Source organism: Colossoma macropomum, unplaced genomic scaffold (assembly GCF_904425465.1).
Source record: "Colossoma macropomum unplaced genomic scaffold, Colossoma_macropomum, whole genome shotgun sequence".
Lineage (NCBI taxonomy): Eukaryota > Metazoa > Chordata > Actinopteri > Characiformes > Serrasalmidae > Colossoma > Colossoma macropomum.
The window spans coordinates 37652299-37677205 of NW_023494784.1; the positions used below are offsets into that span (position 1 = coordinate 37652299).

A 24907-nucleotide genomic window follows, 5' to 3' on the forward strand; every position below is an offset into this window, starting at 1 on the left:
CTGCCTGCCACCCATTGACCACTGGGAAAGGCTCCAGCACCCCCTGCAACCCAGGAGGATAAGTGACTTAGAAAATGTGTGTTATTCCAAATCCAAATTTGACTATACTCTTTTTTTTTTCATAATTTTTAGCAAATGAGAACCAGTTCTGTGGCATTCTTCTTTTGTCGTACTAATAATTTATATCACACATTTATCCTGATGCCTGAAAAATGACAAAAATGGATATACAAGGTTTTGTTCCAACAGTAACAATATATTTATGTGAAAATAAATAGTTAAATAGTAAAGCATGGGGAAAATACATCATTCATGCTCAAATAAGCATAAAGACAGAAATTAAAGTTGGTCATGAATGAGTTAATACGCCTCATTAATAGCATTAATTCTTTAAAAAATCATTCTTAAATGTTTATTCTTATTAATTCTTAAAAATGAACTCATATTAAATATATAAAACAACATTGATTCATATCCTTATTAATTATACTCACACTGATAAGAAATGAGAGGTGCAATGTGCCCTCATGTGCCTCATTCTCTGATCTGTAGCTCATGGTCTGACTAACTATACTGGCAGGGATGACCAGCATGTGGATCCACATGGCTGCCAGATCAGGCAAAATCAATGAAAGCGGGCAGGAAGGGAGTTTGATTAAACTCCTCAGACGCAGCTGTGAAGAGAACGGCTGCTGTTCTGGCTTCTCCCGATCTGTAGTTGAGGTGCTCGGTGCTCTCGCGAGATCTAACGCAGAATCACTCACAGTTTTCCCCGCGAAAATGAGTACCGGTGAAGAGCTGGGCTCAGATTTGATTAGGTAAAAGTAAAAACAAACATCATGAGTGAGAAAACTTTAGTGCTTGAGGGTCTTCCACACGACCTGGACAGCGTCAGAACAACGTTGGCCTTATATTTCCAGAATAAGAGGAGGTCTGGAGGAGAGGCAGCGCGGATACAGCAGCATCCAGAGGACGAACGGAAAGCTCTGCTCGTTTACCTGAGTGGAGGAGGTGAGACACGAGCACACACTACCAAACTACTCAGTCTCCCAGTCTGCTTATGTCTTTAAAAGCCAGTATGGAGGGATTAGGAGCAGTGAAGTAAGTCAGTATGTTTGGTGAATTCATCCGTGGAGGAGACGCCCGTTTCCTTCCTGAGAATGAGGCACATATTGAGGCATATTTTACCTCTCATTGCTTATCAGAGCGCTGTGATATCTACACAGGGCACAGTGTCACCAAGTGAGAGCTGTGACATCTTAAAGTTGTTGGCTGACACTCAGCTTCTATAAATGGAAGATAAATTAAGTTTATTTCAGATTGTGTGTGTGTGTGTGTGTGTGTGTGTGTAAAGTTCCAGTGACTTCACAGAAAATGAAACTGAGAAGAAAACGTAGGTTAGGCACCGTGCTACCCCTCAGAAATCACATGGGACATTTATCCTAAAACTCCCTTCCCCGTGATAAAATCGCAGTAACGCACGGCCTTAAGTGGCTTATTGCTTTTATAAAACGGCGGCCAACATAAAATATAATGAAATACAATTTTTCAAAAAATAATTTAAGTTTAAATTCAAGTTATTATGAATAATAATCGACGTAAACAAGTATTCCGCCAAGAAATGTAGTTCCTTTAGATGACGTGTCGTTGCCAAGCAACCATGGACGGCTGAATGAGGAGAACGTTCAGTCGCCCATCGCTGTATATTGTGGTCATTTCATTATTATTTTTAAACTTTTTGTCATATAACAATGAACATATGATAACACAGCACTGTTTAATGCAAAGCTTTCGCTTTATATGTACTTTTTGGTTACCAGATTACCACCATGAGTCTTATTTAGCACCAATCCAGCGGCGCCCTCTTCTCACACTGGGCTGAATCTCAAACAGCTCCCTGCTCCCTACATAGTGCACTACGTAGGAATTTAAATACTGGATCCTGCAGCCCAATGGTGCAAAATATATCTAATGAATAGTCATTTGGGACTCTGCAACATCCATACCCGATATATGATGCACTATTTGGCTGTAAAGGCTAGAATCTCTAAAATTTCATAGCTAGTACACTATTTAGGGAGTACGGAGTCGTTTGGGATGTAACCTGGGTTTGACGATACTTCTGACTGAAACACTGTCATTTGAAGCGCGTAATCCATTCGAGTGGCATTTTTAGACTTTTACACTGCCGTTTTACAGTACTTTAATTCAAGCCTGTGATATTAATGATGGAGTTGTTTAGGCTGTTAGCTCTTTTAGCCTGTTAGCTAGCTGACCAGTCTGGTTCTAGTTAAGAACATAAGTTGTCAGTTTAAACAAAAAAAAAAACAGGTTCTTACCTCATCAATGTACTTGGTGGTTCATTCAATCAGCATTAGAGTCAAAGATTATTCCATTAACAGCACAAGGGTTTTTTCATGCTGTGGTGCAGTAATACACAATTCAGTTGTTGTGGTCATAGGTGTGCGTATATTGTGGATTTTAAAACCATTTCGAATGCTGGGGTTGGGACAGACACATACCAATAGAAAATACCCTACAACGGATGATTTTGTATATATTTAGCTTATTGCTATTGCAATTAATTCCTTGGGTTTAAATAGATCATAACATAAACCTTGTAAATATCTAAGATCTGAATACTTAATTGGTTTTAAAAATACTTTTTATGGACCGCAGCTTTAACTAATTAGGTAGAGCATATCTGTTTCCACATTATAACTACATATATCCAAATATACATTTTAAGCAAAGTGTAGTATATAAAAAAAAATTATAGCATTCCACTATTGGTTCGTTCGGCCGTCGACGTGCGGAGCCCCCTGGGTTGCTTAAAGAGTAACTACACCCTTTTCATTAATAGCTGATATGCATTTTTCTGTAATAATAAAATATGCCAGCCTTGCTTAAAATGTAAATACATCTTTCCAAACCGTAAAAATGTCATTTTTATCATGGTCAGTTCCGCCTCTGCAGCGCCCCCTGGTTCAACTCTGCTATAGGCGCGTACCAAAGTATGATGACACGTCACAGTATGCAAATCAGTCAAACAATGTTACCGCCCTCTGATTAGGGAATGTTCTACCGTTTGGACGCCTCTGCCGCTCGCTGTTAATCATTTTCCGGCACTACGTTAACTCTTTGGCAGCTTGAGTCAGTGGCTCATACTGTTAAGGCTCAAGACACACTGCCTGATCAGAAACACCTTCCCTCGTCAAAGATGGGGATGGTAGTAGAGGAAAATCGCCAACCTCGTAAGACCTCTCGGTTGCAAAAGTGCCATTTGATTGTGTCACTCTCCATATTTTCTGGTAGCTAACGTTTACTGTAAAACACAGCAGCACCTCCAAACCTGTAGATCACTGCAGGACCCCTCCCAGCATGCCCCTCCCATTTTTTAAGTTGAGCCATGGGTGGAGCTGTAGTGAGGTGTACTTACTCTGTAAAGGTTTTTTTTAAAAGTACTTCATTTACATGTGTACATTGGTTCCACATGAATCTGTTACATCAGTATAATTACTGAGTAAGTACTTAATTTACTTACTTAAATTTAGAACTAGTTAAACAAAGCTGCACTTTGAATTATTGACAATATAATGTAATATATTTACAGTCATTTTATTTAAAAATGGTCGTTATTGATCATGCCTAGTTTGCTGACCAAATCTTGTTATTTACCTTTTCATTTTCCTTGACTTTGTCGGTTTTCCTTTGTGTTTAGAAAAGGTTTGTCTCACTGTCCGTCCCTCACTGGCTTCCTGTTGCTATGGATGCTCGTCCAGACACCACTGATCCAAAACACACATGAACTGGCAGTGACTAACTAGCTATTGTGCTCTCCTTCACAGAAGACCACTTGCCAGGCCAGAGTGTTTTTAATCAGTGGATGTTAGAGCGGTAGGAAACTTTATGAGCTTTCAGACTCATCAGTAGGTTGTATGAAAAGAGGCCCAGGCAGATCTGTTTTATATTTATTGTCACTGTCAGAACAAAATGATTACGCATATCTCCAAAAAGTTCATTTTACAGGAGAGGGGTAAAAAACAAATTTCAAATTCTGTCAATAAAGGTTTTGTTCCAACAATAACAATATATTTATGTGAAAATAAATAGTTATATAGTATTGTAAAGGGAAAAAATACATAATTTGTGCTCAAATAAACCATAAAAACATACATTAAAGCAACGCAATGTAGGGTTTGGGGATTGGGAGACCTCTCTGGTGGAAATGTGTAATTGCAGGTACCATGCAAAGAGCAAGTTGTGACGTCAGTTGTGCTTTGGATGATCCCTCAAGTGGATGAATCTGACTTTTGCGAGTGCGTTGAAAGAGTATTCGAAAATAACTCAGGCAAAACTTAGTGAACGGCGTGTATTTTCTACTATTGTTGTCATATTTTCATCAGTATAATGTTGATTTTGCTTTTGAGACCTAAATATCGAGTCAGACCTTTAAGCCTGTAAATAAAAAGTCCTAGTGTTATTAACATATTAACTGAAACATACACAGTCTTGTACTATGTACACTGTAATAACAAATCTTTATTTTAAAAAAGTTTCATTATGAATTTTATTTATTTATGCTTTTAGACTTCCTTCTTGCCCCAGGGTTCCTCACCTCAGCACCAAAATATATTTAAAATCTGTCAGAAATACTGAGATCCTTCAAAGGAAACCAAGTAGACCTGCATTTTTCAGTTCAAATATACGCTGCTTGTCACTGTATATTCCATTTGAGAAATTGTGAAGTGTGTCTTTGCTCTTTTGGCGTATTTTCCTTTCGAAAAAGGCATGAGATTCAACAGGCTGTTGGGATTTTCTTCCCATTTCTACATCAGAGTGAAGTAGTGCCTTGCTGTCCACCAGAAACGGTAATGAGGTTTACCATGGAATGTAACAATTTTGATGATATTTAAAAATGATGACAGCATTTCCAAGTTATGACGTGTCAAATTTCTGTTCCACATCTGAATGGTTAGACAGTGCTAACAGAAAAAGGACGGAAATCAGAGCCAAGAAAAACCTCAGAAGAACTAAGCATGATAGCAGCTCAGCCATGGCAAAAAACTACACGCATCAGAACCGCACATTCTCTGTACACACACCACAGAACACATCCCAACTTTCACTCCAACACCAGTCATCCGACTTTGTGCTCTCCTCTAAATGAGTGCGCTGTTCTGGAGCACCTTCAGAGATTGTGGCAGTAGAGAACAGAAAACGAACAAACCTGGAATCGGCTTCTTTGAATTTTCCTGTTCCACCTTAAATGGTACAGCGTTTACAATTTGAATATTGCACCAACAACAAACTTTATTGAACCAAAGCTCAGTTAATTTAGTCATTTCAATTAATCGTGCACTGTGTTCTCTTATTTCGTAAGCATGTAAAGCAAACTACTTTTTTCGATTTAGAACAGATGGCAAAAAATGTTATAAGTGACTTCTATTACCAGCAGCTCAGCTTTTTAAAATTTATTTATTTATTTTAAACACAAATACTATCATGTACCGTATACCCTGTTGAAATGTCAGGAAGGTATAAAGGTATGAAAAAATAGATACTGCCCAAGCCCAATGACCACACCCACCAACCCAGTCTTCATAATGCCACAGCCTCCTCTCCCATTTCCAGCGTGATTTTGCCATGAACACCATGACGGATATGACAAAGAATTAATGAGCTGTTGTTGGATGCCAGCTTTCCAGTGAGTCATGTGTTTTTTTAAGCCCTAGCTTGTACAGGCAAGTAAACACCTACTCAGTTCCTGCTTTTCACTTTAACTGGTACCATGATGTGCCCTCCAGGATGAATTTTTGCACTCCTTTTGTGTTTAAAAAACGTCTTGGTTAAACTCTCGAGAAATAATGCAGTTATGAGGCGTCATGGGAGACCTTTTAACTTGGAGAACTGAGTTCCTTCTGAACTTAATCAGACTAGAGATACAAAACTGACATGTAGAACAGGGGTGCCCAATCCTGGTCCTGGAGATCCACCACCCTTCACAGTTCAGCTCCAACACTCCTGGCTCTAATGCTCAGATGCCCCTGATGGCCTTCAGTGTTGGAGTGGCAGGGCCTGAAGTTCATTTTTCAAAGTGAAGGGGGATTCCCCCCTTAAATGTTTCACATGGGGGGGATTTATACACTTTGGGGGGATACTACTTGTGAGCTTAACTATGGGTCTTACCTTGTCCCGTTCTTTTTAAAAGAATGACACTCCATCTCTAATGCATTTAACCAGAAGACCAAATTTTGAATTAGCTAATTCATTTCCTGCTATAAAATAAGCCCCTTCGTTTAGTTTCCTCCTCACACTGCAACTGCGCAACTTCAGTAACATTAGCCATCACATTCTTTGCTGGATCTGCCTCACGCTTTCTTTTCAAGGCTGCAGTATGAGAAATGCCATCTGAGTGGCGCCTTAAAGTTGACGTTTTGTAACATCGGCTGATAAAAGGTGCAGCACCGTATATTTTACAAATCGAGCAGCTCATTTCACCGTTGTTAAGTTCGAGTCACGGATATATTCTGAGCCAGTTAGACTGAAACTTGTCTCTGTGCTGCTGCTTCACTTTGTTAACATTACTGTTACATGACTGAGGATTAATATTGTTAATATTGTTAAATTTGACATCTCTAGCACCGCTGTTTGCGCTAGCTCTTTCAGGTTCTGGTGTTTTTTTCTGAGCGGGTTCCACTTCAGATTTACGTTTAAGCCAGCGGTCCATGTTTGCATGCCGTCAAATCCGCATCATTGAAACCTGTCTGTAAATATTAGCAAGAGGTGCTGCAGCAGCAGAGGGTGCTCGTAGGCTCGTAGAAAGAGGGGGAGAGTGTGTGTCAAATGTGATGTCTAGAGCGGAAGTTGGTCCGTTTGGCCAGTCGTCCCACATTCCACACTGGTGCAAACGTTGGCTGAACATCTCTGTAAATGTCTGTGGGAATTTCCCGCATTGTAAGTGTTAGATTTGGGGGAATCAATGAAATTATGAGCAATACCCGCAATTCCACACTGAAATTCAGGCCCTGAGTAGGGGTGGAGCTAAACTTTGCAGGGTGGTAGATCTCCAGGATCTGGATTGGGCATCCATAATGTAGGAGAAGTTTAAGATAAGCACACAATAAAGCTACAAATGAGAGATTAGTCTTTCTTTTTACCTGTAGACTTATTACTGTATATCAGGGCAATATGTATTAAAAAACAAGGTGGGTTTAATAGGGTACAATTTGAAAATGACAGGTCTCTGATCATATTGAATGTCTGACTGATCATCTTGCATACTTAAGTGAGCTCAGGCCTCATTTATCTAAATTTGGTAATATTTTTGTCACTGTCTTTTTATTTCCCTCTACAGGTTCACAGCAGGTGCTCAATAAAAAAGAAAAACACACAAAATTGATTTCAAATGTGCAGGAACAGTTCAGTTAACAGTAAAGCTGCTTTTTAAAGCTATTTGAAAATATATAACTTTATGGTGTCCCAAAGGCATCTAAAGCTGAATTCCGGAGCATCTATCCCAGGGGTCGGCAACCCAAATGTTAAGAAGAGCCATTTTGTCCTTTCAACAAATATCAAACCACCTTGGGAGCCACAACAATTGTGGCTGTAAATATATCTCAGTATATAGTAATGTACTAATATAGGTTAAAAAAATAACGATAACGCAGACTTAATTTGCTCTGCTTTAAGCTGTAGCTCAGCTATAGCCGCTTTTCTCGCATCTTGGGCAGGAAACCTTTCAGCAAAAATTGAATAATTTACTGTAACGTCTCTCAACGTTCGACTTTTTACAAGGCTGAAGTCTCGTTCTCCAGCTTCTTGGAGATGCACGATGCCAACCCCTGATCTATCCTCCTATAATGATGGAAAACACTCAATTTTAATACATAAAGCACATTGATTTGGCTTTGGAACTCTTGTCTAGCAGTCTGAGTTTCTCCAGTAGGGGCAATATTAGCACATAAGCTGCTTAAGTATTCATCACTTTGAGATGAAACAGCTGTAAGCCACAGATCTCAAAAAACACTTGTGTTTACACTAACAATTTTAAAAACCAGAGGTGAAAAATATTTATTATGGAAAGATATTGAGTTATTTATGTGGTTTACACTAAAGATATTCATTAAATCAGTTAGTGCTATAAAGTACAGAAGTTAATAAGAGTATAGAACGCAGCTTCAGTGTTTGTGTTATTCACTGTTGATCTGCTGCCACTGTTTCAACTGTTTCAGCTGACCAGCACAGGAGAGAGAAGAAAACAAACAGTGGTTTTGTCACTGTCTTTTCATTTCCCTCTGCAGGTTCACAGCAGGTGCTCAGCAAAAGAACCCACCAAGTTGATTTTAAAGATGTGGGGGCAGTTCAGTTAACAGTAAAGCTGCTGGGAGACAGCAATGTTCAAGCTAACTCCAAACCGCCTATATTGCCTAAACCAAAGCTGAAGACACTCACTGGAAAACCACTGCAAGCTGCTGATAGACAGGTGATTTGTTTTTATTTGTTTTTGCCTTTATTTTTTATTTATTTGATTTTAATTAGCTCAGTATTTAGCAAGTGTGCCTTTTTAAACTATTCAACTACACTGCCAGTCAAAGTTATTCATATTTGAAACCAGGGTTTTAAGGTTTATATAAGCATTAAATTGTATAAACTTATTACTTCAGGATTACATGAGGTGTTTCAAAGACCAGTTTCGTACCTTACAAACATTTGTTTTTCTTTTCTTTTTCACTAAAATCCTGGATGAAAAGCCTGCTTCCAAAAGTCACAAAGGTAAGTGCTCCTGCTTTGTTGGAATGAAAACCTGAAACCACACCAATCCTTTGCTGATAAGACTGGACACCCCTGTTGTAGATGGGCTGATCTTGCTTGCCTATTACATCCTGCATTGACATTCTCAGTCAGCTGAGGAACAGTAGCTCTTCTGTTTTTAAGCTTAAAAGTTTCAATATACAACCCCATTTTCAAAAAAGTTGGGCGCTGTGCAGAATGTAAATAAAAATAGAATGTACTGATATGCAAATCATGTAAACCATATTTTTAAAGGATTTAAAAAACTATTTTAAAATACTACAAAGACAACATATCAATCGTTCAAACCGAAATTTTAAATTTAAACCCATTTTGAATTGGATGCCCGCAACACATTCCAAAAACGCTATTTGAAAATATATAACTTTATGGTTTCCCAAAAGCATCTAAAGCTGAATTCCGGTGCATCTATCCCAGGGGTCGGCAACCCAAATGTTAAGAAGAGCCATTTTGTCCTTTCAACAAAAATCGAACCACTTTGGGAGCCACAACAATTGTGGCTGTAAATATATCTCAGTATATGGTAATGTACTAGTATAGGTTAAAAAAATTAATTTGCTCTGCTTTAAGCTGTAGCTCAGCTATAGCCGCTTTTCTCGCATCTTGGGCAGGAAACCTTTCAGCAAAAATTGAATAATTTACTGTAACGTCTCTCAACGTTCGACTTTTTACAAGGCTGAAGTCTCGTTCTCCGGCTTCTTGGAGATGCACGATGCCAACCCCTGATCTATCCTCCTATAATGATGGAAAACACTCAATTTTAATACATAAAGCACATTGATTTGGCTTTGGAACTCTTGTCTAGCAGTCTGAGTTTCTCCAGTAGGGGCAATACTAGCACATAAGCTGCTTAAGTATTCATCACTTTGAGATGAAACAGCTGTAAGCCACAGATCTCAAAAAACACTTGTGTTTACACTAACAATTTTAAAAACCAGAGGTGAAAATGTTTATTATGGAAAGATATTGAGTTATTTATGTGCTTTACACTAAAGATATTCATTAAATCAGTTAGTGCTATAAAGTACAGAAGTTAATAAGAGTATAGAACGCAGCTTCAGTGTTTGTGTTATTCACTGTTGATCTGCTGCCACTGTTTCAACTGTTTCAGCTGACCAGCACAGGAGAGAGAAGAAAACAAACAGTGGTTTTGTCACTGTCTTTTCATTTCCCTCTGCAGGTTCACAGCAGGTGCTCAGCAAAAGAACCCACCAAGTTGATTTTAAAGATGTGGGGACAGTTCAGTTAACAGTAAAGCTGCTGGGAGACAGCAATGTTCAAGCTAACTCCAAACCACCTATACTGCCTAAACCAAAGCTGGAGACACTCACTGGAAAACCACTGCAAGCTGCTGATAGACAGGTGATTTGTTTTTATTTGTTTTTGCCTTTATTTTTTATTTATTTGATTTTAATTAGCTCAGTATTTAGCAAGTGTGCCTTTTTAAACTATTCAACTACACTGCCAGTCAAAGTTATTCATATTTGAAACCAGGGTTTTAAGGTTTATATAGGCATTAAATTGTATAAACTTATTACTTCAGGATTACACAAGGTGTTTCAAAGACCAGTTTCGTACCTTACAAACATTTGTTTTTCTTTTCTTTTTCACTAAAATCCTGGATGAAAAGCCTGCTTCCAAAAGTCACAAAGGTAAGTGCTCCTGCTTTGTTGGAATGAAAACCTGAAACCACACCAATCCTTTGCTGATAAGACTGGACACCCCTGTTGTAGATGGGCTGATCTTGCTTGCCTATTACATCCTGCATTGACATTCTCAGTCAGCTGAGGAACAGTAGCTCTTCTGTTTTTAAGCTTAAAAGGTTCAGTGTACAACCCCATTTTCAAAAAAGTTGGGACGCTGTGCAGAATGTAAATAAAAATAGAATGTACTGATATGCAAATCATGTAAACCATATTTTAAAGGATTAAAAATACTATTTTTAAAAACTATTTTAAAATACTACAAAGACAACATATCAATCGTTCAAACCGAAATTTTAAATTTAAACCCATTTTGAATTGGATGCCCGCAACACATGCCAAAAAAGTTGGGACAGGTGCATGTTTACCACTGTGTCTCATCACCTCTTCTTTTAACAGCACTCCGTAAGCGTTTGGGAACTGAGGAGACCAATTGCTGTAGTTTTGAAGTAAGATGTTTTTCCATTCTTGTTTGATATAGGATTTCAGCTGCTCATCAGTTCAGGGTCTCCTTTGTCATATTTTTAATTTCATAATGCTCCAAATGTTATCAGTGGGTGACAGGTCTGGACTGCAGGCAGGCCAGTTAAGCACCTGGACTCTTTTAATACAGAGCCAGGCTGTTGTAATACATGCAGAATGTGGTTTTACATTGTCTTGCTGAAATATCAGGGCCTTCCCTGAAAAAGACGTCATCTGGATGGCAGCATATGTTGCCAAAACATGTATATATCGTTCAGCATTAATGGTGCCTTCACAGATGTGCATGTCACCCATACCATGTGCACAAATGCACCCCTATACCATCATGAATACTGGCTTTTGAACTGTGTACTGATAACAAGCTGAGTGGTCTTTAGCCCGGAGGACACAGCGTCCATGATTTCCAAAAAGAATTTCATGATGAAATGTTGATTCGTCAGACCACAGGACACTTTTCCACTTCACCTCAGTCCATTTTAAATGAGCTCAGGCCCAGAGAAGGTGGCAGTGTTTGTCGATACTGTTTATATATGATTTCTTCTTCGCGTTTTAGAGTTTTAACTTGCATTTGTGGATGCAGTGATGAACTGTTTTCACAGACAGTGTTTTTTTTCCTGAGCCCATGCAGTGATTTCCACTAAAGAATCATGTCTGTTTTTTAAGCAGTACCATCTGAGGGCCCAAAGATCACGGCCAGCAAATACTGGTTTTTGGCCTTGTCCCTTGCATACTGAGATTTCTCTAGATTCTCTGAATCTTTTAATGATATTATGTACTGTAGATGATGAAAAGCAAAAGTTCTTTGCTATTTTATGTTGAGAAACATTATTCTTGAATTGTTGCACTATTTGATTGTACAGTCTTTCACAGAGTGGTGAACCCTCCCCATCTTTACTTCTGAAAGACTCAGCCTCTCTGGGATGCTCTATTATACCCAATCATGTTACTGACCTATTGTCAATCAACTACCAGGTGCTTTTTTAGTGTTACACAATTTTACCAGCCTTTTGTTGCACCATCCCAACTTTTTTGGAACGTGTTGCTGGCATCAAATTCTAAATGGGCACATATTTTTCAAAAAAACAATAACATTTCTCAGTTTCAACATTTGATATGTTGTCTTTGTACTATTTTCAATTAAATATAGACTTTAAATGATTTGCACATCATTGCATTTTGTTTTTATTTACATTTTGTGTCCCAACTTTTTTGGAAAAGGGGTTGTACATGTCTGATAGTGTATTGAAGTTAGGGCAGTTGAAATCCTAAACTGACCCATGAAGACATGCTTAAGTCATGCCGATTTAACTGTTGGTGAATTTTTGTCACTCTGTTTTTAATTCAATCCACAGGTTCACAGCAGTTTCGCAAAAAAATAACCCGCCAAGTTGATTTCAAAGGTGTAGGAACAGTTCATTTGACAGTAAAGCAGCTAAAGGAAGGCAGTGTTCAAGCTACAAACTACAAACCACCTATATTGCCTAAACCAAAGCTGAAGACACTCAGTGGGAAACCACTGCAAGTCGGACAGGTGATTTGTGATCAAGTTTGAAATAATTTTTTATCTAAGCATTAAATTGTAAAACTTGTCTATAATCATTTAGTAATTATGCATCTATTTATGTGTTTGTATATAAGTGGGTAACACTTTATTTGGAGTGGTCCTTTGTAGATGATTAATAAACTCTTAACAGATTATCAGTAACACATCAGCAACATATCAGTGAAGTAGCAGTAGTGAAGCATCTGAATACATTGAAGTAAATATCTTGTAGATGTTCTGTTGATACATACATTTAGTATATGTGTTGTTAATATGTTGCTTCCATTATGCAAAACCTAAGCTTACCAAACCTTACCCAAAACCTAACCCTAATCCTGGCCCTAATCCTGACCCTATCCTTAACCTCAACCCAAAACCTAATCCTAACCCTCATATGTTTTTGACGTGTTACTGAGAGTCCATCGGGTGTTTGTTTCATCTAAAAGGACCACTCAAAATAAAGTGTCACCAAAAAGTGAATTGCATCCAAATTGTAATTTTCACAATGCAGTTTTGTATCTTTTTCTTTTGCATATTTAATCCTGAATGAAAAGTCACCATCCAAAAGTCACAGAGGTGAGACTCAATAGATTTTTTTGTTTTTGTCCTGCACAAGTGATCTTGTATGTTTGCGCATTAGTTCCTTACTAAGGTTGGCTACATGGATATTCAGTTAGTTTTAAAACCTTGTAGCTTACTGTGACCATCAAAAGTGTTACATTGTAAATGTATGTGATTGTCATAGTTTCTTTGACATGTTTGCAAGGTCTGAAAGTTTTATACAAACTTTGATCGTATGAAACTTACAAAAGCAACATTTCTTTCTGAATGGTGAAAATATGAACAATCTGGTGTTATTTCTCAGATTTATTGAAGGTTAATGAAGTGAAAGGCAAAGACTTTGGGATATCAGTGGATGTGTGTAAAGAGGAAAGCATGGCAGAGAAGTGGGACCCCCGTCGCTTCATCTTAACCGGTTTCAATGATACCTGCAAATACGAATTGGTCACACTGTTCATTAGTAGCTGCAGCCAAAATGCAGAACATACCTGGGAGCTTCTGGATGAAGACAGGATCGTGGTCACCTTCAGGGAAGATATTGGTGAGTTTAAACTGAAATCTGAGTTTGAACATAGGGCACATTTTGCATTGACTTCTTACATTCCCAGGGCAGTTACATTCCATTCTAGGGCAGGGTTTCTCAACATGTGGACTGTGAAGCACCCTCTAGTGGTCCACGGGCCTGTACTCAGAGGGAGGGAATAATTCGGAGAATTTAATATCTTTACAGTATAACCATTATAAATATTGATAGAGACGTACAAATAAAATATCGCAGTAGTGGCTAATTAAACGTCATCAGTCTGAGACAATGCAGCCGCGGGCACTCGATACAGACAGCGAGCCAGAAATGGAGAGGTTTCTCAGGGCACTTTGTTTGGTGAGGACTTATCACACCTTTTTCTTTAGTTCACTCCATTTTGACACGTGAACACTCCACCTGTAGTAGAGAAGAGATGCGTTTGATTTCAGCTGATGTATCATAGAGTGTATATTTGATCGAGCATCAGAGACCTAAATGGTTAAACTCAAACTGATAAACCGATGACAAAGAAGCAGATATCAAGTACGATTTATCATTAATTTATCATTATGTTAGTTGTGATGATGCTAATCCAAAAGCCCAGTGAGTGGAGTGTTTATTTCAAATGAATCGCAAACTAGAGACATCTCAAGACCCAACAAGTACTCTTTTGGAAAAGCCAGTGGAGTATTTTCAGTGAAAATGCAATGGACTTCAGCTCCAAAACACATCTACCTTGTACATTTCTATTCTGTTTTTTCTTTTTTCATGCTTTTTAACATCACTACAACAATGTGTTTTTTTGTTTTCAAATTTTGCAAACGTACTGACAACCAGAATGGCCAATCTGATCTTTTTCAGGACCTAATTTTCAGGTTTTTAGTGTCAGCATGTAAGAAAAGAAAAATGAAGCTGTATTAAAAAGTTGATTTTAGTTTTACTGTGAGCCATTATGCATTAAAGTTGTACAAAGGTGGGTCTTGGGCTGAAAAAGGTTGAGAACCCCTCTTCAAGGGCTTATGATCCAGTAATTACTCTTTTATAATTTATTATTCTCAAATTATAGCAGTGAGGAATTACAGTCTGGGCCCACTAGCAGGCCGTTTAAGCGGACACCTGCGTTGGTTTCAGTGGTCTTTATTCCTTCACTCTTATTTCTTTTTATGACTGTCACTGTAATGTCTCTAGATATCAAAAAGTTCTTGAGTGAATGCACCACCAAAAAGCCGCAGGGTATGGACATTAGAGTTTCCCATTTGGAGCTTACCGATTCAGTCCTGGTCGAGGGGGACATGAGCGCCATCAGAGAAGACATCCTCACTGGACATTTCAGCAGCAAAATGAGAAGTGGAGGAGGAGATATAAAATCTTTACTCTGGCTCAACAAACAAAAGAGTGCCGTTATCACCTTCAAGGATTATCATGGTGAGGCTTTTCTTATGTTCGTGCAAATTACGTAACTGCTTCAGATTATGAAATAATAGGCCTAATATTCTGTGTGGGTGCAGTAGAGTCCTTTATATTTCTCTGGATCCAGTACTTTATATTTCTCTGGATACAAGAATATGGCCTCAATAGCCTGTTGACAAAAAAAACGAGCTAGATTTGAGATTTAGAACAGATTTATTAGAAGTGGCCTAAAGTCTTTGTTCTTTGTGTCTTCAATGAACAGAGGTTTAACAAGATATTTTATGTAGAATAATGCTAAGTGGTTAACAACCTGTTAATCTGAAAAGAGAGGCTATGGCGGTTAAGATAAGAAGAGCTAAGGAGATCAAATGACAATTGGTTCTTGTTAGTTCAAATGGATTTAGAGGCTTTTATATTGAGTTTATTTCACTCGATTTCTCTGATGTTTTCACACCACTTAAGTTTGACACAATTATTATATAAATGCCTGTAAATAAAAGTGAAATACATATTCTGAGACATACTTTGGGTGTTATTGCACTAAGTCAAAAGTTCTAACTTCTCACTTGGCTCAGTAACCCCTTTAGAGAGCAGCAGTGAGTGATGTTTGTTCATTTGAGTTCGAGCTGTGTTTGTTGTCAGTTAGGAGCTGCTAAGTATCGACAGCTAGGAAGCAAGCTAGCTAATCAGCCAGTTTGGCTAGTTTAGGCTTGTACTTTAATAGTTGCATACAAATAATAAAAACACCCTCATTGTTAGTCACAGTTGTTTATATGGCAATTAATCGTCAGCTAAAATTTCATGATTGTGACATGCCTATTAGGGTATGTTCACATTACAGGCCTCATTACTCAATTGTGATGGTTCACTTTTATGAACGTAAGTGGCTCGAATCTGTCATTAATGTGAACAAACCTGTGTCCTGAAATGACTCGCATGCTCACATCCTAATGAATAATATAAGTAATGATAATAGTAATATAAATAATCAATAACGTGCTAATGAACCAAGTGTGCCATGAACAGCAAACAAACTAACAAGCGTTGTCCAAGCAAGACGTACGTGAAAAAGGATCAGATGCTTTTTCACTGTTTACTGGCACCTAACTTCAGGTTTGGGGTTGCTGCCTTGTTAACACAGCCTGCACAGTGGAAAAAACATGAATTCCAATTTAAGTGTTCTCATTAAGGTTGGATGGCCCCAAACTGGCTATGTATTTAACCTAGGACTGCCTATGAAAAGATTTGAAAAGATCAGATTTTTGTGTCCACATATCTCTGAAAACATCAAATTTGTGTCACATTAAAGCTACGTTCACATTACAAGCCTCATTGCTCAAATCCGATTTTTTGCTCAAATCCGATCTCTCCGACAGAATGGTTCATACTCATTTAGGTAAGTGACTCACATCTGTCATTAATGTGAATGAACCAGCGTCCTGAAATGACCCGCGTGCGCACATCCTACTCAGTAACGCCACTTGAATGACGTGCGTCATGTGCATCATCAGCAAACAAGTTAACGAGCAGAACGAGCTTCGCTGTGAAGATAATAAACTCTGATCAGCTCTCAGCTGCTCATTATTAGAGTGAGATAAAGGCAAAAAAGGTGAGATGTGTTTCTTTTCCACCGTTTACAGGCTTTAACTTCTGTTCGGCGCTGCTGCCATGGTAACGCTGAATGATGGCGCACACGCAGTGGAAAAAAGCACATGAATTCCGATCTGAGCGTTCACATTAAGGTCGCATGGCCATGAATCAGATACGTATCCGATCTAGGACCACATATGAAAGTGGCTCAGGTCGGATTTGAAAATGTTAGATTTGCATGTCCACACAGCCCTGAAAACATCAGATCTGAGTCACATTAGGGCAAAAAATTTGTGCCACTTTGACCTGGTAATGTGAACGTAGCCTTAGCAAATTAATGAATTTTTTGGTGTTGCTGCTGAAAGAAATTCAGGGCAAAAGTGACCAATCGTTCTTGTGTTCATAAATAGCTTTAGTTTCTGAAGTTTGTAAATTAGCACACCAGAACAGAGAACAAGCATAAAACCATATACATATCTGATATCCATGATTGACATTATAAAAAATGAACTTTCTTTTTGACAGAGACTTCAGGAGCAGTTGTCTATGACAATGACCAGTGATTGTTTTGCCTTTACTTTCTGTTATAGCTGCCTATGAAGTGGTGCAACAGAAACATCATCTTTTGGGTGCGGGTTTTACCACTGCTCTGTTCTACTCAAGGTTCCAGAAGGCTCTGATTGGAAAAATGACAACTTTGTCTGGCATACCTACAAACATCACCGTTCCTGTTCATGAGGAAGTTTTCAATTTCATTGGGAAAAATGAACCATTCAAAAAGGACTTTCAGAACCGACTCAAAATGGTTCATGCAAACGTCTTTTTTGGCAAGAGCACATCACCTAGAAAGATAGTGCTTGAGATGACCGTCAACAAAGAATCTTTAGCTGCATTGCGAATTGGACCGACTTGGGAGCACAAGGCAAAGAGAGAAGCCCAAGCCTTCCTGACGAAGTACACTGTAGCCGAGTTGCCAGTAAACGTCGATGTGTGGAAAAGGGTGATGAATGATTGTCTCTCACTTGTCTCAGTTGAGGCTGATCTCTCTTTCAAGGAAACCAGCTCTAAAATTGTAATAGTTGGCTTAAAGGACGTGGTCAGGATGCTCTTAGATAAGTCCAGAAGACTTTTGGAGAATGCAACCAAGGACTTAGCTGTGGACAGAAACATTAATAATGAATCGATGGTGTCAGACTGTGTTGAAATGATTCCTCTCAGATCTGTGCGAGAAATGGAGTTTGTAGAGTCTTGTATGAACTTGTCAGAGGTTCCCGAAGTCAGGAACATGGGCATAACTGTACTAGCTTCCAGAGCACAGAACTGTCCTTGTCTCAAAGTTACAGGAAAAAAGGAATATATTCAAGATGCTATTATTATGGTAAAGCAGCGGTTGTCCTCCATTGTCACAAAGAAGCTGACTTATTCCAATGCTGGTGAGGCCAAAGTACTTAAGAAACATGAAGTCAATGTAAATGCCAGATGTAAAGAATGGCATTGCAAGGTGTACTTATCACCAGGGCAAATTAGCAAGTCTGGCCGTACAAGGAGATTTGTTCACAGAATAAGCAGGTATATCACTTTAACAATAGCTGAGGGTGACCTGCATCAGTACACTGCTGATGCCTTGATTTGCCCAATGTCTAAATCCCTGTCTTTTGACAACGCTGCTGCTCAGCAGTTGCTTAACGTTGGAGGTTCTCAAATTCAGGAGGTGTGCAACAATCTTCAAAAGGAGAAGAAAGCTCTGCTTGCTGGGGATGTTTTCCTTAGTAAGCCAGGAAAGCTACATACCAAGTCCCTGATATATGCTGTATTGCCCAAAAGAAACCAATATCAGGCCTCTCGCCACCTGGAATCTGCCATATATCACAGTCTTCATAAAGCAGAAGATGGGAATGGCACCTCTATTGCAATGCCTGTACTAGGTGTTGGAACATTCGGTTTTTCCATCAAGGAAAGCTGCATTGCAATCAGAGAAGCAATACTACAGTTCAGCAATGACTATCAAAACTCCCCAAAGAATGTGAAGACCATATTTGTGGTAAATCCTGACTTCAAGACAGTAGAGGAGATCAACACCCTCATTGTACAGCTGGTATGTTTTCTTCAGGTTTGCAGGTTGTGTCCACCTACAGACAAGGTCAAATCTCCTAATTGAAAAATAGGGTGATTCAAAATATTAATCCAATTTCAAAGTGCCATATTTTTTACAACAATGAGGCGCCTAGGAACCAATCACATACTAACTGAAAGAGGGGGTCATAGAGTTTCTGACCATCACCGGAAGATGGCTCGCTTCAGTCTGCGAGGAGATGGAGACCGCTGAGCAGAAAGCGTTTTGTGTTCGCAACTTCAATAAGAGTGAATCTGTCATAAATGTTTAACGTAATTTTCGTCGGCAGTGAACCTCCAACAGATCAGAGCGTTCGTCATTGGTTCCACAACACTGCATGATCTCCGAAATCGCATGGAAAGAGCTGTGAGTGCAGCGACACCCCACATGCTCAATCGAGTATGGGATGAATTTGACTTTGGCGTTGATGTTGTCTGCACAGCTGGAAGAGGTTCATATTGAGCACTTGTGAAATTACATAATAAACTTTATGCTCATTTAAACCATTTACAATTTACTGCATTGTTCTATAATGATTTACCAGTGAAATAAATCATTTTGAAATAGGATGAATCTTTTTGAATCACCCTGTATTTTGCACTGGTGTGATATGTTTTAGCACTGTACTTGAGCACACTGGAAGTGAAATGAGAGTGATAATGACAGTATTTCCGGAGATACGTAGTTGGACAAATTAACAGTCTTAAATGAAACTCACGGAGACTCCCTGAAGTCTGTGACCCATAGACATCTCCACCTTCTGCAAGTCTTCCCTGATAGATTCCTTTAGTCCTATCTTTAGTAAGTTCAGGTGATTTGGTCAGTCAGGAGTATTTCCAGCTTTTGGCATAAAACTCTGTAGGTGCTTCAGTAGCATGTTTAGGTCGACCATCCCGCTTCACGTTAGAGCACCATTCCTTGAGATTCCCTGGTGAGCCAGGTACAGGTACAGTGTATGTTTAGCTCGTTAAATATATTAATGTATTTTCTCTCTTGTTTACCTTTTTCAAGCAATCAGCTGAAAGGACACAGTCAGCATGTGGAAGGATGCCTGAAAATCAAGGTTTGTCAAGTTATCATGGGCATTCATCTCACTCATGCTTTCTTTTGAATGCTGGTAGGGCTTCAATTTATACATATATATATATATATAGGGAGAGTGGAGAGTGTCTGGGGGAATTTTCTCATTCATCCAGAAGAGCATTTGTGAGGTCAGACACTGATGTTGGACAAGAAGGCCTGGCTCGCAATCTCCGTTCTATTTCACCCTAAAGGTGTTCAGAGGGGTTGAGGTCAGGGCTCTGTGTGGGCCAGTCAAGTTCTTCCACACCAAACTCACCCAGCCATGTCTTTATGGACCTTGCTTTGGGCACAGGGGCTCAGTAATGCTGGAACAGAAAAGTACCTTCCCCAAACTGTTCCCACAAAGTTGGAAGCATACAATTGTCCCAAATGTCTTGGTTTGCTGAAGCATTAAGATTTCCCTTCACTAGAACTAAGTGGTCTAGACCAACCCCTGAAAAAACAACCCCATATCATTATCCCTCCTCCACCAGACTTTACAGTTGGCACAGTGCAGTCAGGCAGGTAATGTTCTCAAGGCACCCAGACTCGTCTATCAGACTGCCAGACAGAGAAGCGTGATTTGTCACTCTACTGAATATGTTTCCACTGCGTGCAGCACAGAAATTTCACAAACTGACTTGTGGCAGAGGCGGCATCCTATAACAGTGCCTATATATGTATCCAGCGTTTTTAGCGTTCTCCTGTATATTTTATTTGGACTTGATTGATGTATATATTTTCTTTCCCAGTACATTTCTGTGTAACCGCAGATCTATACCTAGTAAAGACAAGTTGTACGCATCAGTAGCTTCATTTTAAGATCTTTAGCATTTGTTTGGTTTGTTGAGGGTTGACACAAGGTTTGAACCAGAAAACTTATTATGACAAACTTATTAGGACAATTCTTGAACTGTCTTGCCGGTCCTAATGAGTCAATTAAGGCCTATCAAGTTAATTCAGTTCTGAGACTTTACAGCTGGAAGGGTGTCCAGACTTTTGCACATGCCACAATTACTATTGTATATATACTTTTTTAAGTTTTAAACATTACCAGACAAAAACAGAAGAAACTACTGGGGCAGGTGTCTCATTTCCTGCTTTTAAAAATTCATAAAGAGGAAGTGGGCCACTCGCTGCTGCATATTTGAAGAAGTGTTTGTGTGCTGGCAAATTTCACTGGACCCTGTCAATTTCTTTAGTCATTGGAGGGTCACCAGTTCAGTAATAGGTTCATAACAAAGATTTCAAAGTCAAAACAGAGATTCTTAGTGTTCAGCCATTTGTTCTGTAATGCACAGTGTGCCTGATGATAAAATAATGATCTTGTTTTATCAAGGAAAACATATATAAATGTTTTGTCTTCAATGACTAGTGAAAAGGTTAGAGTGTGTGTGAAAGGTTACACGTCCATCGGTCTAACTTGGATGTGTCAGCAACTTTTGTTGTGCAAGTACAAACACTTTACCTTGGCAACCAACTGTATGGATTAATTATGGGTTATCATGTAGAACACTGTGAATGGCAGCATCTTCTGATAACGTCCACCATATGGTAGACAAAGAGTTTAATGCTAAAGAGTGAATAATAATTATGTTAGTCTCTGCAAGATAAGTCACTGTCTCTGCTGATATTGTCATTTAAGGTACACTGCGTAGCCAAAAGTTTGTGGATAGCCCTCCTAATGATTGCATTCAAGTATTATCAGCCACATCTTGCTAATATATGTATACAAAGAAGTTATTTAATCTCCATACATAAACATCTGCAGAGTGGGTTGTACTGAAGACCTTAGTGACTTTAAATGTGGCACTGTCATGTCATCTTTGCCACAAGTCAGTTTATGAAACTTCTGACCTGCTAGAACTGCCCTGGTCAACTGTAAGTACTTTTTTTGAAGCCAGACCACATATCAGGGCTAACTGGGGGCATTAGGAGTAGCACAGGAGTAACACTATAAATTAAAAAAAATAATTATTTCATAGATAAGAAAAAAAAAAGATTGTGATACAAATATGTACTTTTTGTGTATCTTAAAGCTGCATTTGGACATTTAAATCGCCCAACTTGATTGACAATTGCAATAGACGGAAAGCATCATCTTACATTTAAAGAGACACACCTTAGTGTGATTCTGGTTCCCATTCTTATGACTTTTTGAAAGAACCTCTTGAATACTGTGAATAATGTGTACCCTATATTTAGTGTAGCGTGGCTCATTCACTCTGTGATGTGGTCTGTAAAGTGTGTTCCAGGAAGATGACCAGTGTGGCATATCAAAAAAATGTATGTGAAGACGTGAAATACAAGAAGAACCTAGGAAAAGTTGTTGGCACACCCAGCACACACAGGTAATTTTATGTATTTAAATGTTTGTTTGAGTAGAGTACGCTTACTTTATCTGTATGAAATGGCAATTTTATGTGTGATGTATAAAATGTATTTGCACTCTGTTGTAAGAAAATAAACCTTTTATGATTTTTCTGCAGTTTAAATCTGTCACACAGTAAATCACCAATAAACATGATTACCTTGACCGTTCCAGGGAGGTTTTTATTTGAAATTGTGTTTATCATATATGCAGCATATTTGTTTGTTCAGTGCCCACAGCTTGTGGGGAAGTAAGTGTTTTCATTTGCTTTTAACAACTTTTGAAGGAAAAAAAGTGGATAATGGCTGCCAATGTCAAATATATGTTGAATATCATAGAATAAAGATTAATAACAGAGCAAGAATGAGGAGTTTTAAATAGTAGTGTGTTCTTTATTTTTTAAAGAATAAGTTGTTTACGTGGAGAGTGTCACAATAACAATAGTAAACAATGTTACATTGGTAGATATGTTCATTATCTCTAGTTACAGTACAAGTGTGATTGTTAGACAAAGGCCCCGTCCACACACATCCAGATGCTTTTTGAAAACATAGTGTTTTTTCGGCATTTCGGCCTCATCTGTCCACAAGAGGAAAGTGTTTTCGGTCACTAAAAACTCTGTTTTCAGTGTTTCAAGCTACGTTCACATTACAAGCCTCATTGCTCGAATCCGAATTTTTTGCTCGAATCCGAATTTTTTGCTCAAATCCGATCTCTCTGACAGGATGGTTCACGCTTGTTTAGGTGATTCAAATCTGTCATTAATGTGAACGAACCGGCGTCCTGAAATGACCTGCATGAGCACATCCTACTCGGTAACGTCATGTGAATGAATTGCATGCGTCATGTGCATCAACAAACAGACTAACAAGCAGAACAAGCTTAGCTGTAAAGATAATTAACTCTGTTCAGCTCTCAGTTCTTCATTATTAGAGCGAGACAAAGGCGAAAAAGGTGAGATGTGTTGCTTTTCCACTGTTTACAGCCTTTAAATTCTGTTAAAGCTGCCATGGTAACGCTGAACGATGGCGCACGCACAGTGGAAATAAAGCACATGAATTCCGGCAAACACAGGGTGACATCATGCCGTTAACTTGTGCATTCCTACAGCTGTTTGAAATATGCAGAACCATATAAATATTACTGTCAAAATGGAAATTTCTGTGTGTTTGGTTATTTGGGAGTTGATGACGTTTATAATTGAATTTGGCTTTTCCTTTTTTATTAAACCCTAGTGCGGCAGTGTCGCCTCAACTGCAAATATTAAAACTACCCAAATGATCCAAAAGATATGTGACTTGATGATTATTAACCAAAGTCAGTTTAAAAAAAAAAAAAGTCTAACTCCATAATTCCAGTGGAGCAAAAAGCTAGAAAAATAAACCCACAGCAAATGCTAGTTTTCTTTTGCTTTTCAAGCTGGCAGAAATCACATTTTGAAATTGTGTGGAATATTGAATTATGGTCTGATGGCCTGCAAGCAAAGGCCTACAAGTTCTTTGTGTCATTATTGCATTATAGCAATCATTATTGCATTCTTCTGTGGATGGATATATTGTTGAAAGCATTAGTGGTGTGGATGAATTTTTTTTTTGGAAAATGGAGAAACACAACTACATTTTTAAAAATATCCAGATACATGTGGACGAAGCCTAAATTCCATTCTATGTCATTCTCAGAGCACCTTAACAGCAATTCACTGAATTGTATTGTGTATTTTTCAGGCATTCAAGCTTTGCATTCTGGCACCTGAACACAGGCTTTGATGTGAGTACCACAGTAGTACAATTAAATATGTACCCAGCTTTGATCTTTCGATATGAAATTGTTCTGATCTACAGTTTCCCTACAATTTCAGCTGAATAACCTGGATCCAGAACTGAAGATGTTTTTTGACATGAGTGGCATCAGAGAGGCAGATCTGAAAGACAAAGAAATGTCTAAACTCATTTATGACTTCATTCAGAAGAGAGGTGGTCTGGAAGCTGTCAAAAATGAATTTAGGACACAAGGTGAGAGATCACAGTAATCCTAATAGAACAGGGGTCGGCAACCCAAATGTTAAGAGAAGCCATTTTGTCCTTTCAACGAAAATCAAACCACCTTAGGAGCCACAACATTTTATGTCCATTTTGCCATCTTGGCTGTAAATATGTCTCAGTATGTGCTAATGTACTAGTATAGGCTAAAAAATATAATACAAACACAAACGCTGACTTACTTTGCTCTGCTTTAAGCTTTAGCTCAGCTATAGCTGCTTTTCTCTCATCTCCAGCAGGAAACTTTTCCACAAAAGTAGAACAGTTTCTTGTAAAATGTCTTCAGATGTCTTGTTCAGATGTTCCCTTTCCACCTTAAATGGTGCCTGAGGCTCCAGAATATAACTGCTGCACCATTTAAGGTGGAACGGAAACATTCGAACAAGAAGCTGGCGAACGAGAAGCTGACTTCAGCCTCGCAACTTTTTAGTGTTTGACAGTTGCTTGTTCCAGATTAGCCCATTTGTCTTAAATCTTTCTCTTTACCTTTTTGTTAGCTACTAGCTAAGTGTGTTGTGGGTTGCTGTGGTGACCAGCAGTCTGTGCGCCAACCTTCAGGGTTAAAGGGTGAATTAGTAGTTAACTCCAGTGTTTAAGACCATTTATTGTTAAAACTGTTATAACGATCAGCAGAGCTTTATTTTACTGAAGGGAGGATTATTTTATGTTTATCTAAAAATCTAATGCTGCTGTGG

The 24907-nt window shown here is 38.6% G+C and overlaps 1 protein-coding gene across 1 annotated transcript in view; it reads left to right on the forward strand.

The window, feature by feature from the left end:
• Positions 1–780: 780 nt before the first annotated feature.
• LOC118810864 overlaps positions 781–24907 on the forward strand; it is a 29536-nt gene continuing 5409 nt past the window's right edge. Inside the window, exons 1-14 of the mRNA XM_036574971.1 lie at positions 781–1011; positions 8304–8485; positions 8754–8775; positions 9995–10176; positions 10445–10466; positions 12353–12531; positions 13098–13119; positions 13409–13645; positions 14816–15052; positions 17218–18722; positions 19752–19803; positions 22048–22153; positions 23898–23940; positions 24032–24185. Of these exons, the coding sequence (XP_036430864.1) occupies positions 840–1011; positions 8304–8485; positions 8754–8775; positions 9995–10176; positions 10445–10466; positions 12353–12531; positions 13098–13119; positions 13409–13645; positions 14816–15052; positions 17218–18722; positions 19752–19803; positions 22048–22153; positions 23898–23940; positions 24032–24185 (3115 nt within the window). The 5' untranslated portion in view covers positions 781–839. The remainder of the gene's footprint in view (positions 1012–8303; positions 8486–8753; positions 8776–9994; positions 10177–10444; positions 10467–12352; positions 12532–13097; positions 13120–13408; positions 13646–14815; positions 15053–17217; positions 18723–19751; positions 19804–22047; positions 22154–23897; positions 23941–24031; positions 24186–24907) is intronic.